The 16,462-nt window shown below is 46.6% G+C and overlaps 1 protein-coding gene across 1 annotated transcript in view; it reads right to left on the bottom strand.

Annotated features, from left to right (window-relative positions):
• Positions 1 to 16,462, bottom strand: part of LOC115144575 (potassium voltage-gated channel subfamily H member 7-like) — a 121,912-nt gene that overhangs the window by 61,435 nt on the left and 44,015 nt on the right. The window contains exons 8-12 of the mRNA XM_065025006.1: positions 13,572 to 13,810; positions 13,118 to 13,278; positions 12,689 to 12,888; positions 12,111 to 12,113; positions 9,895 to 10,147 (exon numbers count right to left, since the gene is read on the bottom strand). Coding sequence (XP_064881078.1) covers positions 9,895 to 10,147; positions 12,111 to 12,113; positions 12,689 to 12,888; positions 13,118 to 13,278; positions 13,572 to 13,810 — 856 coding nt within the window. The remainder of the gene's footprint in view (positions 1 to 9,894; positions 10,148 to 12,110; positions 12,114 to 12,688; positions 12,889 to 13,117; positions 13,279 to 13,571; positions 13,811 to 16,462) is intronic.

Genomic DNA, 16,462 nt, shown 5'->3' with positions numbered 1-16,462 from the left:
GGTAGTGTGAATGTCTATAGGGCTGTGACTATATGACAACATGGAGGTAGTGTGAATGTCTATAGGGCTGTGACTATATGACAACATGGAGGTAGTGTGAATGTCTATAGGGCTGTGACTATATGACAACATGGAGGTAGTGTGAATGTCTATAGGGCTGTGACTATATGACAACATGGAGGTAGTGTGAATGTCTATAGGGCTGTGACTATATGACAACATGGAGGTAGTGTGAATGTCTATAGGGCTGTGACTATATGACAACAGGGAGACAGTGTGAATGTCTATAGGGCTGACTATATGACAACAGGGAGGTAGTGTGAATGTCTATAGGGCTGTGACTATATGACAACATGGAGGTAGTGTGAATGTCTATAGGGCTGTGACTATATGACAACAGGGAGGTAGTGTGAATGTCTATAGGGCTGTGACTATATGACAACATGGAGGTAGTGTGAATGTCTATAGGGCTGTGACTATATGACAACAGGGAGGTAGTGTGAATGTCTATAGGGCTGTGACTATATGACAACAGGGAGGACAGTGTGAATGTCTATAGGGCTGTGACTATATGACAACATGGAGGTAGTGTGAATGTCTATAGGGCTGTGACTAATGACAACATGGAGGTAGTGTGAATGTCTATAGGGCTGTGACTATATGACAACATGGAGGTAGTGTGAATGTCTATAGGGCTGTGACTATATGACAACATGGAGGTAGTGTGAATGTCTATAGGGCTGTGACTATATGACAACAGGGAGACAGTGTGAATGTCTATAGGGCTGTGACTATATGACAACATGGAGGTAGTGTGAATGTCTATAGGGCTGTGACTATATGACAACATGGAGGTAGTGTGAATGTCTATAGGGCTGACTAAATGACAACATGGAGGTAGTGTGAATGTCTATAGGGCTGTGACTATATGACAACATGGAGGTAGTGTGAATGTCTATAGGGCTGTGACTATATGACAACAGGGAGGTAGTGAATGTCTATAGGGCTGTGACTATATGACAACAGGGAGGTAGTGTGAATGTCTATAGGCTGTGACTATATGACAACATGGAGGTAGTGTGAATGTCTATAGGGCTGTGACTATATGACAACATGGAGGTAGTGTGAATGTCTATAGGGCTGTGACTATATGACAACATGGAGGTAGTGTGAATGTCTATAGGGCTGTGACTATATGACAACAGGGAGGTAGTGTGAATGTCTATAGGGCTGTGACTATATGACAACATGGAGGTAGTGTGAATGTCTATAGGGCTGTGACTATATGACAACATGGAGGTAGTGTGAATGTCTATAGGGCTGTGACTATATGACAACAGGGAGGTAGTGTGAATGTCTATAGGGCTGTGACTATATGACAACATGGAGGTAGTGTGAATGTCTATAGGGCTGTGACTATATGACAACAGGGAGGTAGTGTGAATGTCTATAGGGCTGTGACTATATGACAACATGGAGGTAGTGTGAATGTCTATAGGGCTGTGACTATATGACAACATGGAGGTAGTGTGAATGTCTATAGGGCTGTGACTATATGACAACAGGGAGGTAGTGTGAATGTCTATAGGGCTGTGACTATATGACAACAGGAGGTAGTGTGAATGTCTATAGGGCTGTGACTATATGACAACATGGAGGTAGTGTGAATGTCTATAGGGCTGTGACTATATGACAACATGGAGGTAGTGTGAATGTCTATAGGGCTGACTAAATGACAACATGGAGGTAGTGTGAATGTCTATAGGGCTGTGACTATATGACAACAGGGAGGTAGTGTGAATGTCTATAGGGCTGTGACTATATGACAACAGGGAGGCAGTGTGAATGTCTATAGGGCTGTGACTATATGACAACAGGGAGGTAGTGTGAATGTCTATAGGGCTGTGACTATATGACAACAGGAGGTAGTGTGAATGTCTATAGGGCTGTGACTATATGACAACATGGAGGTAGTGTGAATGTCTATAGGGCTGTGACTATATGACAACATGGAGGTAGTGTGAATGTCTATAGGGCTGTGACTATATGACAACAGGGAGGTAGTGTGAATGTCTATAGGGCTGTGACTATATGACAACAGGGGAGGTAGTGTGAATGTCTATAGGGCTGTGACTATATGACAACAGGGAGGTAGTGTGAATGTCTATAGGGCTGTGACTATATGACAACAGGGAGGTAGTGTGAATGTCTATAGGGCTGTGACTATATGACAACAGGGAGGTAGTGTGAATGTCTATAGGGCTGTGACTATATGACAACAGGGAGGTAGTGTGAATGTCTATAGGGCTGTGACTATATGACAACAGGGAGGTAGTGTGAATGTCTATAGGGCTGTGACTATATGACAACAGGGAGGTAGTGTGAATGTCTATAGGGCTGTGACTATATGACAACAGGGAGGTAGTGTGAATGTCTATAGGGCTGTGACTATATGACAACAGGGAGGTAGTGTGAATGTCTATAGGGCTGTGACTATATGACAACATGGAGGTAGTGTGAATGTCTATAGGGCTGTGACTATATGACAACAGGGAGGTAGTGTGAATGTCTATAGGGCTGTGACTATATGACAACAGGGAGGTAGTGTGAATGTCTATAGGGCTGTGACTATATGACAACAGGGAGGTAGTGTGAATGTCTATAGGGCTGTGACTATATGACAACAGGGAGACAGTATGAATGTCTATAGGGCTGTGACTATATGACAACAGGGAGGTAGTGTGAATGTCTATAGGGCTGTGACTATATGACAACAGGGAGGTAGTGTGAATGTCTATAGGCCTGTGACTATATGACAACATGGAGGTAGTGTGAATGTCTATAGGCCTGTGACTATATGACAACATGGAGGTAGTATGAATGTCTATAGGGCTGTGACTATATGACAACAGGGAGGTAGTGTGAATGTCTATAGGGCTGTGACTATATGACAACAGGGAGGTAGTGTGAATGTCTATAGGGCTGTGACTATATGACAACATGGAGGTAGTGTGAATGTCTATAGGGCTGTGACTATATGACAACAGGGAGGTAGTGTGAATGTCTATAGGGCTGTGACTATATGACAACAGGGAGGCAGTGTGAATGTCTATAGGGCTGTGACTATATGACTATAGGGGAGACTATATGACAACAGGGAGGCAGTGTGAATGTCTATAGGGCTGTGACTATATGACAACAGGGAGGTAGTGTGAATGTCTATAGGGCTGTGACTATATGACAACAGGGAGGCAGTGTGAATGTCTATAGGGCTGTGACTATATGACAACAGGGAGGCAGTGTGAATGTCTATAGGGCTGTGACTATATGACAACAGGGAGGCAGTGTGAATGTCTATAGGGCTGTGACTATATGACAACAGGGAGGCAGTGTGAATGTCTATAGGGCTGTGACTATATGACAACAGGAGGCAGTGTGAATGTCTATAGGGCTGTGACTATATGACAACAGGGAGGCAGTGTGAATGTCTATAGGGCTGTGACTATATGACAACAGGGAGGCAGTGTGAATGTCTATAGGGCTGTGACTATATGACAACAGGGAGGTAGTGTGAATGTCTATAGGGCTGTGACTATATGACAACAGGAGGTAGTGTGAATGTCTATAGGGCTGTGACTATATGACAACAGGGAGGTAGTGTGAATGTCTATAGGGCTGTGACTATATGACAACAGGGAGGCAGTGTGAATGTCTATAGGGCTGTGACTATATGACAACAGGGAGGCAGTGTGAATGTCTATAGGGCTGTGACTATATGACAACATGGAGGTAGTGTGAATGTCTATAGGGCTGTGACTATATGACAACAGGGAGGTAGTGTGAATGTCTATAGGGCTGTGACTATATGACAACAGGGAGGTAGTGTGAATGTCTATAGGGCTGTGACTATATGACAACAGGGAGGTAGTGTGAATGTCTATAGGGCTGTGACTATATGACAACAGGGAGGTAGTGTGAATGTCTATAGGGCTGTGACTATATGACAACAGGGAGGCAGTGTGAATGTCTATAGGGCTGTGACTATATGACAACATGGAGGTAGTGTGAATGTCTATAGGGCTGTGACTATATGACAACATGGAGGTAGTGTGAATGTCTATAGGGCTGTGACTATATGACAACAGGGAGGTAGTGTGAATGTCTATAGGGCTGTGACTATATGACAACAGGGAGGCAGTGTGAATGTCTATAGGGCTGTGACTATATGACAACAGGGAGGTAGTGTGAATGTCTATAGGGCTGTGACTATATGACAACAGGGAGGTAGTGTGAATGTCTATAGGGCTGTGACTATATGACAACATGGAGGTAGTGTGAATGTCTATAGGGCTGTGACTATATGACAACATGGAGGTAGTGTGAATGTCTATAGGGCTGTGACTATATGACAACAGGGAGGCAGTGTGAATGTCTATAGGGCTGTGACTATATGACAACATGGAGGTAGTGTGAATGTCTATAGGGCTGTGACTATATGACAACAGGGAGGTAGTGTGAATGTCTATAGGGCTGTGACTATATGACAACAGGGAGGTAGTGTGAATGTCTATAGGGCTGTGACTATATGACAACAGGGAGGTAGTGTGAATGTCTATAGGGCTGTGACTATATGACAACATGGAGGTAGTGTGAATGTCTATAGGGCTGTGACTATATGACAACAGGGAGGTAGTGTGAATGTCTATAGGGCTGTGACTATATGACAACAGGGAGGTAGTGTGAATGTCTATAGGGCTGTGACTATATGACAACAGGAGGTAGAATGTCTATAGGGCTGTGACTATATGACAACAGGGAGGTAGTGTGAATGTCTATAGGGCTGTGACTATATGACAACAGGGAGGTAGTATGAATGTCTATAGGGCTGTGACTATATGACAACAGGGAGGCAGTATGAATGTCTATAGGGCTGTGACTATATGACAACAGGGAGGTAGTGTGAATGTCTATAGGGCTGTGACTATATGACAACAGGGAGACAGTATGAATGTCTATAGGGCTGTGACTATATGACAACAGGGAGACAGTATGAATGTCTATAGGGCTGTGACTATATGACAACAGGGAGACAGTATGAATGTCTATAGGGCTGTGACTATATGACAACAGGGAGGTAGTATGAATGTCTATAGGGCTGTGACTATATGACAACAGGGAGGTAGTATGAATGTCTATAGGGCTGTGACTATATGACAACATGGAGGTAGTATGAATGTCTATAGGGCTGTGACTATATGACAACATGGAGGTAGTGTGAATGTCTATAGGCCTGTGACTATATGACAACATGGAGGTAGTGTGAATGTCTATAGGGCTGTGACTATATGACAACATGGAGGTAGTGTGAATGTCTATAGGGCTGTGACTACATGACAACATGGAGGTAATGTGAATGTCTATAGGGCTGTGACTATATGACAACATGGAGGTAGTGTGAATGTCTATAGGGCTGTGACTATATGACAACAGGGAGGTAGTGTGAATGTCTATAGGGCTGTGACTATATGACAACAGGGAGACAGTGTGAATGTCTATAGGGCTGTGACTATATTACAACAGGGAGGTAGTATGAATGTCTATAGGGCTGACCTGGAATGACCAAGAGGCTCAGTTATATCATTATTTCACGCCTGACTTTCCTTTGCGCAGACCTGTCAGTTTACAGTGTTGGTATGGTAGTGATATCCTGTCCTGTCACCTCCAGAGATACCAACATGTGTGTGTGTGTGTGTGTGTGTGTGTGTGTGTGTGTGTGTGTGTGTGTGTGTGTGTGTGTGTGTGTGTGTGTGTACGTGCCCCACAGCATGCCCTGGCTCTTGGCCTAGATCTCCATGGTCAAATGAACGAATACGGTGTTGTCCAAACCTGGGCAGGCGTTAAGGTGAGAGTAAGGACAAGCACCTAGTCTTTCATGGTCAGTTCACCATTTTAACTTCAAAAGCTCGATGCCACATCTATTTTACAGATACAATTCATTGTATATTGCTCTCTGTCGATTACACACTAATTGCAATTACTAATTCACAATAGAATTTGCATAGAAATACTTGACTAGCATTTGTGTGACTACCGTTGGTAAACGAGTCCTTATTAACCCATCTCATTCAACACACCTGTGGTTTTTCCCCTGCTCAGCTGTTGCATGTGTCAACCAATGGTTACCTGCCATGTCATCAACTGTAACGTCAGCCATCAGATTGCTATAACATACTGTATAATCTGGTTGATGCGCAAAATACTTATCCAGGAGTTGTAAGATCTGGCATGCATCAGCAATGTCTGAGCAGGGAACACGACCGCCGTCTTCCCATGACCCTATTGTGTCGCTGCGTTTTGCTGAAGCTCATTGGCTGAGTGAGAAATGAGCAGTTTATACAATGCTTAGCCTGTTACACTTGCTTGGCGCTGGGCTGACGCCGAGAAAGAGAGAGAGAGAGAAACGGAGAGAGAGAGAGAGATAAAGGAGATGGGAAAGAAGGAAGGAGAGATGAAGGAGAGATTTACTCTGATTACATCCCAGGGATGTCAATATCTCCTGCGAGCAGCGACTGCTAACCCCACCAACACTCCATCACCCTCAGCAGGCAATTAGATAGCATAATACATGATCCAATAAACCACCCTACATTCCCCTCTCTCCCTCCACCCACGCTCTACTCTCTCTGTCCCCCCTCTCTCCCTCCACCCACGCTCTACTCTCTCTGTCTCCCCCCTCTCTCCCTCCACCCACGCTCTACTCTCTCTGTCCCCCCTCTCTCCCTCCACCCACGCTCTACTCTCTCTGTCTCCCCCCTCTCTCCCTCCACCCACGCTCTACTCTCTCTGTCTCCCCCTCTCTCCCTCCACCCACGCTCTACTCTCTCTGTCTCCCCCCTCTCTCCCTCCACCCACGCTCTACTCTCTCTGTCTCCCCCTCTCTCCCTCCACCCACGCTCTACTCTCTCTGTCTCCCCCCTCTCTCCCTCCACCCACGCTCTACTCTCTCTGTCTCCCCCTCTCTCCCTCCACCCACGCTCTACTCTCTCTGTCTCCCCCTCTCTCCCTCCACCCACGCTCTACTCTCTCTGTCTCCCCCTCTCTCCCTCCACCCACGCTCTACTCTCTCTGTCTCCCCCCTCTCTCCCTCCACCCACGCTCTACTCTCTCTGTCTCCCCCTCTCTCCCTCCACCCACGCTCTACTCTCTCTGTCCCCCCCCTCTCTCCCTCCACCCACGCTCTACTCTCTCTGTCTCCCCCCCCTCTCTCCCTCCACCCACGCTCTACTCTCTCTGTCTCCCCCTCTCTCCCTCCACCCACGCTCTACTCTCTCTGTCCCCCCCCTCTCCCTCCACCCACGCTCTACTCTCTCTGTCTCTCCCCCTCTCTCCCTCCACCCACGCTCTACTCTCTCTGTCTCCCCCCTCTCTCCCTCCACCCACGCTCCTCTCTCTGTCTCCCCCCCTCTCTCCCTCCACCCACGCTCTACTCTCTCTGTCTCCCCCCTCTCTCCCTCCACCCACGCTCTACTCTCTCTGTCCCCCTCTCTCCCTCCACCCACGCTCTACTCTCTCTGTCTCCCCCCCTCTCTCCCTCCACCCACGCTCTACTCTCTCTGTCCCCCCCCCTCTCTCCCTCCACCCACGCTCTACTCTCTCTGTCCCCCCCTCTCTCCCTCCACCCACGCTCTACTCTCTCTGTCCCCCTCTCTCCCTCCACCCACGCTCTACTCTCTCTGTCCCCCTCTCTCCCTCCACCCACGCTCTACTCTCTCTGTCCCCCCCTCTCTCCCTCCACCCACGCTCTACTCTCTATGTCCCCCCTCTCTCCCTCCACCCACGCTCTACTCTCTCTGTCCCCCCTCTCTCCCTCCACCCACGCTCTACTCTCTCTGTCCCCCCTCTCTCCCTCCACCCACGCTCTACTCTCTCTGTCCCCCCTCTCTCCCTCCACCCACGCTCTACTCTCTCTGTCTCTCCCCCCTCTCTCCCTCCACCCACGCTCTACTCTCTCTGTCCCCCTCTCTCCCTCCACCCACGCTCTACTCTCTCCCCCCCTCTCTCCCTCCACCCACGCTCTACTCTCTCTGTCCCCCCCCTCTCTCCCTCCACCCACGCTCTACTCTCTCTGTCCCCCCCTCTCTCCCTCCACCCACGCTCTACTCTCTCTGTCCCCCTCTCTCCCTCCACCCACGCTCTACTCTCTCTGTCCCCCCCTCTCTCCCTCCACCCACGCTCTACTCTCTCTGTCCCCCCCTCTCTCCCTCCACCCACGCTCTACTCTCTCTGTCCCCCCTCTCTCCCTCCACCCACGCTCTACTCTCTCTGTCTCTCCCCCTCTCTCCCTCCACCCACGCTCTACTCTCTCTGTCCCCCCTCTCTCCCTCCACCCACGCTCTACTCTCTCTGTCCCCCCCCTCTCTCCCTCCACCCACGCTCTACTCTCTCTGTCCCCCCCTCTCTCCCTCCACCCACGCTCTACTCTCTCTGTCCCCCCCTCTCTCCCTCCACCCACGCTCTACTCTCTCTGTCCCCCCTCTCTCCCTCCACCCACGCTCTACTCTCTCTGTCCCCCCCCTCTCTCCCTCCACCCACGCTCTACTCTCTCTGTCCCCCCCCTCTCTCCCTCCACCCACGCTCTACTCTCTCTCTGTCCCCCTCTCTCCCTCCACCCACGCTCTACTCTCTCTGTCCCCCTCTCTCTCCCTCCACCCACGCTCTACTCTCTCTGTCTCTCCCCCTCTCTCCCTCCACCCACGCTCTACTCTCTCTCTGCCCCCCCCTCTCTCCCTCCACCCACGCTCTACTCTCTCTGTCCCCCCTCTCTCCCTCCACCCACGCTCTACTCTCTCTGTCCCCCCTCTCTCCCTCCACCCACGCTCTACTCTCTCTGTCCCCCCCTCTCTCCCTCCACCCACGCTCTACTCTCTCTGTCCCCCCCCTCTCTCCCTCCACCCACGCTCTACTCTCTCTGTCCCCCCTCTCTCTCCCTCCACCCACGCTCTACTCTCTCTGTCCCCCTCTCTCCCTCCACCCACGCTCTACTCTCTCTGTCTCCCCCTCTCACCCCCCACTCTTTATCTTCCCCTCTATCGCTCTCTCCTTTATCCTCTACCCCTCTCTCTCTTCTCCCAGCTATAAAACCCTCCTATACGGCGCTATTGTCTATCACAGTTTGTTCTTGGAGGGAGCCATGAGAATCTGTGCTCATTAGAGATGTCAGCTGCTCACCCAGGCATAGCAGAATAGCGAGACTAGCCTCTAATAAACAGTACACAGAGGATATACAGACACACACAGAGAGGCAAGAGACACACACACACACACACTTTGATGAGAAGTGCAGCACTGGGACACCTGAACTGTGCTGTTTTACTATTCATTTCCAGTACCGCTTGAACTGTTTAGAAACAAAAACAGTGTTTGAAAGTGTGCCTGCAGTGCTTCTGTTCTAAGACTGTTTCTCATCCAAACAGCCTGATTAAGCTGACCTTCAGGCAGAGGGAAATCATTAGAAGTGTTTGAGTAGTGTGAACATCCAGTAAGGAAGTATTCACACAGCCATAGGTATTCACACAGCCATAGGTATTCACACAGCCACATCTTCAGGATGTCAATTTACTGGAGAACAGCACACCTTCCACAGCCCGACATGAATACAAAGACAAAGGTATTGTTGCAGTAACTAGTGTCTGGCGTATATTTCGGTTGGGGACTTTTTTACAAAGCACAAAATACCTCTGAAGTGTCAAATGGATGTAAACAATGAAACTTGGTTTTAATTGCAACCTTTCATCCGGTTGTTCTCGTGTATTCAATAACCTACCAGGTTAAATAAAGATATATTAATCAACAATGTGAAACAATAAACAACATCCACATTTGAGTAGCGCATACCCAAAATGGCCACCACAATGTCTTCCTTGAGGATTTCGATGGACCCCCGGGACAAGAAGTAGAGGGCAGTAAGCACGTCTCCACAGTGGACTAGTGTGTCGCCCGGTGGGGAGTGCGTGGTCTTGAACCTCATGGCCAGGGCCCTCAGGCAGCCCTTAGTAGCCCCTTGGAATGCCTTGCAGCCCTGGAGCAGACTCGCGTTGAGGTGGAGGCAGATATCAGCCTGGAGACACTCTGGGAAACCCTTTAGGACCTGGGGGCGTGAAAAGACAGGCCACAGCAATAGGGGAATGGTCAGATAGGACTGGGACGGAAGTGTTTATGGTGTTATCAGAGGTGTGCTGTCAAACTAACTTGAGACGTCTTTGGGTGTGGGTTTGGTTTGAGTTTGCAAGTCAGATTTGGTTTGGAATCCAGTGGGTTGATACAATTGCCAAAGTGTTTTGGTCTTCTTCTCAAAATCTAAATACTGCATGACAATAGTGACTGTTTGAGGGGGTATTTTTATGGCATCTTTCCATAGTTTTTAATCAGAGTAATAGCAGGTGAGGTAAACAGATGGATATCCAACACTGCTATACAAGACACAACAAACTAGGAAAACATGGAAACAAACACGGAAACACACCTTCCCTTTGATCAAATAAATAAATACTGTAATTAGCACAAGTGTGCTCATGAGGGAACTTTCTATCTTCGTTGGGTATCATTAGTGTCTGTGATTCAGATTTATTATAAAAATGAATAAATAAAATACTTACCTCAAAACTGAATTAACCTGTCATGTCATTTAGAGTTTAAGGATCAGAGTGACAAAAGTATTTCAACTATTTCAATTACTACATGCTTAAATGCAAATAGTATCACTGGAAAAAATGTCACCTAAATGATTCAGTGACATTAATGCCCTCAATTGGACAACAAGTAATTTACCTGGGACTGAACACCACACAGGGTCAAAGGTTACAGGTTAAAGGTCATGAGATGACTGTAAACAGAGGATCAAATCTTGAACTGTGAAATCACAGAGGACCAGAGGGCAAGGGAAGGCTTCAAACACACAAAAGGGGAAAATAAAACAATAAAACATTCTTAACTCTATATCACATACAAAACAATGACCTTATTAACAAAAAACTCATCTGGACAAATCTACAAAAAGACAGGCTATTTTTCAATAGTTGGGGAATAAAATCATAGCAGAAGATTTTGGAAAGGAGAGATTGAACAACATTTGGCAAGTGCAGGTGCAATATCGCTGGACATGTGTGCCAAGCCTCCCACATGGAGGGAAACCTGGCAGTGCCAGGCTGTCTGTGCCTCTAACTGCCATATACAATTATGTGATTGTGTTTGAACACACAGATTTCGTGCAAACGGCGACCTTGTGGCAAGCCACATGCAAGTCAATCTGTGATGGACAATATGGGCTGCTAGAAGCACTGAGGGTTATACTACTGGCTGGCATGCAATAGGGAAGTCAGTATGTACACTGAGTGGACAAAACATTAAGAACACCTGCTTTTTCCAGGTGAAAGCTATGATCCCTTATTGATGTCACATGTTAAATCCACTTCAATCAGTGTAGATGAAGGGGAGGAGACAGGTTAAAGAAGGATTTTTAAGCCTTGAGACAATTGAGATATGGATTGTGTATGTGTGCCATTCAGAGGGTGAATGGGCAAGACAAAATATTTAAGTGCCTTTGAACGGGGTAATGTAGTAGGTACCAGGCCCACCTGTTTGAGTGTGACAAGAACTGCAACACTGCTGGGTTTTCACGCTCAACAATTTCCCATGTATATCAAGAATAGTCCACCACCCAAAGGACAAAGGACATCCAGCCAACTTGACACAACTATCGGAAGCATTGGAGTCAACATGGGCCAGTATCCCTGTGGAAAGCTTTCGACACCTTGTAGAGTCCATGTGCTGACGAATTGAGGCTGTTCTGAGGGCAAAAGGGGGGTTGCAACTCAGTATTAGGAAGGTGTTCTTAATGTTTTCTATACTCAGTGTACACGGCATGATCTAGAGAGGGCTACAGTATTTAAAAGTAACTGGGGAGCATGCCTTCAAATTATCATGCTTTTTTCCTAGACTATAAAGACAAAGTTATGGATTTTAATAAATGTATTCTTTGATTTCCGTCTTGGTCAACGATTTACTACACTTTGCCTTTTTTTTAAAACAACACGTTTCTTTGAACACAGTACCTCCTGCTCTTACCAGAGTGATGAAGTCATTCCATTTGACATGAGGCAGACAAGGAAAAGACACATTTAAATAAGTACAGTTAACATCACCAGGGGAAAAGCCGGTTTACATACAGTATCCATGGCTTTTATTCTAGAGTTTAGAATCCTAATCAAGATCATAATAATGTCATATAACCATGTCGCTAAGGGAACACACTGGGCTATATGTTAATGGTAAGAACCGTCATGGAGACAAGGTTGTTTAAGGTCAGAAAAAAACATTGAACAGCTTCACCGAGAAGCTAAGTACTGTAGGAGAAACACAGCAAGGCAGTAGCATAACCGCATCGTCAAACTGTGGGGCTGAACATGAAAAACCTATCGAAGAACAGCAGCAATCTGAATCATCAATCTGAGACTTAACCATTATATATTCCCTTATCCCACCATATGACTAACATTATGTCCCAATATGAGCATTTTCTTTTGCCAAAGTCTCACTTGGAAGACTTATTAGCCCCACACACACACACACACACACAGCCTCCCTTACACCCCCCCCCCCCCTCCTCCCTACACCCCCCCCCCATTCGCACCATGTTCATATCGATGCCGTTGGTGTAGTTCCAAGCGTGTTGGAAGTACTCCTCCAGGCGTTGCCTCAGTGGGTTGGGGATCTGGTGGAAGCGGATGAATTCTTTGACCCGGAGCATCTGCAGGTGGTACCGCGCCGTACCAGAGTACAACCGCTGGATGATGGCCGACACATTACCAAAGATACTGGCGTACATCAGGGCTGCGAGAGGGAGAATCACACCAGACAGGTGGTCATCATGTCGTCATCACTGTTAGCAATATTCTAATTTCCCTTAATTAATCAGTAGCTAGGAATATAGTAGTACAATAACTTATTGAGTAGTACTACTTGGCTTTACAGTAATAGTGATTCATTGTAGAAATATGTATAATGTATTCATTTGTTTGTTCGTTCATTCATTCCATCTGTTTTCAGTCTAAACACTCACAGCCAATCAGCATGACACAGATGGAGAAGATCTTCTCGGAGTTGGTGTTGGGGGAGACGTTGCCAAAGCCCACGCTGGTCAGACTACTGAAGGTAAAATAGAGGGCCGTGACGTATTTGTCCTTGATGGACGGGCCAGAGCTGGGGTCACTGTAGTTGTACCTAGGGGGTGAGACAGTACACTCAGTTCATGGTTCGATACATTTCACTGTATTTTCTCTACAGTATTATCCCAACATAATAATGGGGAAAGTTTTTTTTTTATAAATCTGATTTTGTACCAATATTTCTTAGTGTAATTAACAAATCCTAAAGTTATTTCCGATCATTCAACTGCATCGTTATTAAAGAGTCATGTGATACAGTAAATAGTATTGGGGTACATTGAGGCACAAGTCCATGGTACATGTTGTTATGATATTCAGTAATTCAGTATATTTTGGCTTGCCTAGTACCTCTTTCCAATGGACACACCCAGGTTATCCAGCCAGCCAATCTTGTGCTCCAGATAGGGCTTCTCCACATTGCCGATGGCGTACCAGATGCAGGCCAGCCAATGGGCAATGAGGGCGAAGATGCACATGAGGAGCATAAGGACGGCGGCGCCGTACTCTGAATATCGATCCAGCTTACGGGCCACGCGAACTAGTCGGAGCAGCCGGGCGGTCTTCAGCAGCCCAATCAGAGTTGTGGTCTGAGGGGACATAGAAGTAAACAGAGCTGTGATTGGCTGGGGGTTTGAGTGTTGCAGTACAGTCCAGGCAAGTTATTTGTTAATTGGATGCACCACAACAGGAAGCAATTTGTTGTTATTAGGGGTAACCTTAAGGTCAGATCAAAGGTTAGGAGTTAGGGTTAAGATAGTACTGTTTACAATCAAGCTTGGCTAAATGACCACGATCCAGTTTCTAATTCCAGTTTCTAAATCACTGAACATGACAGCATGTCAATGGAAGGGAACTCTGCAAAAAATAGACTGCTGTCTAAACCAGCAGAGAACAGTGGCAATAATACGAATATAACATAACATATTTCCGTCATTCTAAAATGTTGTTAGGAGGAATGAGGGGAAAGTGGGATTTATCAAGCCTACATGCTACATATTAAGACGACTGCAGAAAAAAATATGTTTTTAAAGAACAATAAAAAAAAGAAAAGTCTTCCAGCCAGGCAGCATGAAAGCAAACACCACGCCTCTCCTGTCCTCCCACCCCTCCTTCTGTTCAGTTTCATTTAAACAGTCTCCATCCTGGCATCTCTCCATCTCGGTTCCTGCCCAGCTAAATTAACACGGTGACAACAACAACCAAAACGACCACGGCCTGCCATGAGATAAGAGCTGATTTATTCGTGTCGCACAGTCTGCAAACAGCATAAGTGAGTCTTAGGGAAATTCTCATAGTTTGTTCCTCGTCTCCTCAGGACCAACGATTATAGTAATATCCTGAGGGAAGTCATTACTACTACTGTTTCTTGTCCTCTACAGTCACTCAGCTCTCTGCACCTGCACACGTTTATTTACAGGGTGCTTCTCCCGTTTACACATGAGACTCAATTTGACAGTGACTATGGTTCCTTGTCTCATAGAAGGGGGTCTGATTTATGGCGCAACACTGACTTGACTCTGTCACGGGTGAATGTGCTCTGGTGAGGGTCTGAAAGCTCCATTACAAACCGCCCTGGCCATCCGCCCAGATCTTCCCTCTAGATCGCTGCAATCATTTACAGCAGATTTAGTCTACTTTACTCTTAGAACAAAAGGTGTTATCTAGAACCTAAAAGGGTTCTTTGGCTGTTCCTGTAACGTCTGCTTCCAACTCACACTCTCAAACACGTAGATCCCCTGAATGTAGCTCACTCTCCAGATCCCAATCACCTGAATTCTGATCACCTGTTCACACACCTGTATGTCATTATCACACACTATTTAGTTCAGTTCTTTGCACCCCATCTTTGTGAGGTATTGTTTGTTTTGTGACACACTTCTAGTTGGAGCGCTGGTTTCCCCATAATGTAATCCTCCAGTGTATGATAGTTTCTGCCTGCCTCACTAACGACGCCTTTTGCCTATTCCCTGCCTGTACTTTAGCCGGATTTCCTGTTATCAACCTATTGCCTGATCTCCCAGACGACGTTATTCGACTTTTCCCTGTCTGTACTGTTGCCTTTTTGGACCCCCTGTGTATGACCTTCTGCCTGCCCCTGGACCCAACTACTTGACTCCTTCTGTGGTCCTTTACAATAAACATCTGCTGTGCCCTGCGCTTGAAACCAGCTCTCTGTCTCCGAAAGTGTTCATTAAAGGCTCCTAAGGAGAACGCTACGAAGAACACTTTTTGGCTCCAGGTAGAACCCTTTTGGGTTGCATGTAGTACCCTGGAACCAAAAAGGGTTCTCCTATAGGGACAGCCGAAGAACCCTTTTTTCTAAGGGTGTACTTCTCAACCGGGAAGAGAAATCAGTCTCAGACAGACAGGGCATATCCTAAATCAATCAGAAATTCTTTCCGGGTTTTTAGAATTGGTCCTAACTGTTGATCTTGACTGGAATGTCGGATGTGCAGAGTGAAAAGGGGTGCTTTAGTAGGCTATATTAGTGTATGGTTGATTAAAGTACTTGCTTAAGTCTGCAGTGCTTGTGAGTTGAAGAGTGGAGAGCTAAAGCTTCTCCCTAACAACCCTGATGATAAATCCGGGGATGGGGTTTGCTAGTCATCTGTGTTGGCCTGTCCACTCTACACAACCCCTGTTAGGCAGACAACACGTGATGGCTTGTGGTCTGAAATAGAAGACATAATCCCATAGGCTACTGGCTACAACAGGGTTTTCTAACTACGTTCCTGGGGCCCGATCCCGATTTAGGAATTGATGCCTTTCCTACGCAATCAATCAATCAAATGTATTTATAAAGCCCTTCTTACATCAGCTGATGTCACAAAGTGCTGTACAGAAACCCAGCCTAAAACCCCAAACAGCAAACGATGCAGGTGTAGAAGCACGGTGGCTAGGAAAAACTCCCTAAAAGGCCAGAACCTAGGAAGAAACCTAGAGAGGAACCAGGCTATGAGGGGTGACCAGTCCTCTTCAGCCTGTGCCGGGTGGAGATTATAACAGAACATGGCCAAGATGTTCAAATGTTCATAAATGACCAGCATGGTCAAATAATAATAATCACAGTGGTTGTCGAGGGTGCAACAGGTCAGCACCTCAGGAGTAAATGTCAGTTGGCTTTTCATAGCCAATCACGCACGCCTTTCCTATGCACTCATCAGTATTTGGTATACAGATTTACCTTATTTAGTTGTCTACCTTGCACACTTTGTATACATTTAATTAAACTGCTGAAA

This window comes from Oncorhynchus nerka, linkage group LG2, assembly GCF_034236695.1.
Source record: "Oncorhynchus nerka isolate Pitt River linkage group LG2, Oner_Uvic_2.0, whole genome shotgun sequence".
NCBI lineage: Eukaryota > Metazoa > Chordata > Actinopteri > Salmoniformes > Salmonidae > Oncorhynchus > Oncorhynchus nerka.
This window is presented reverse-complemented; position numbering and strand designations above follow the sequence as displayed.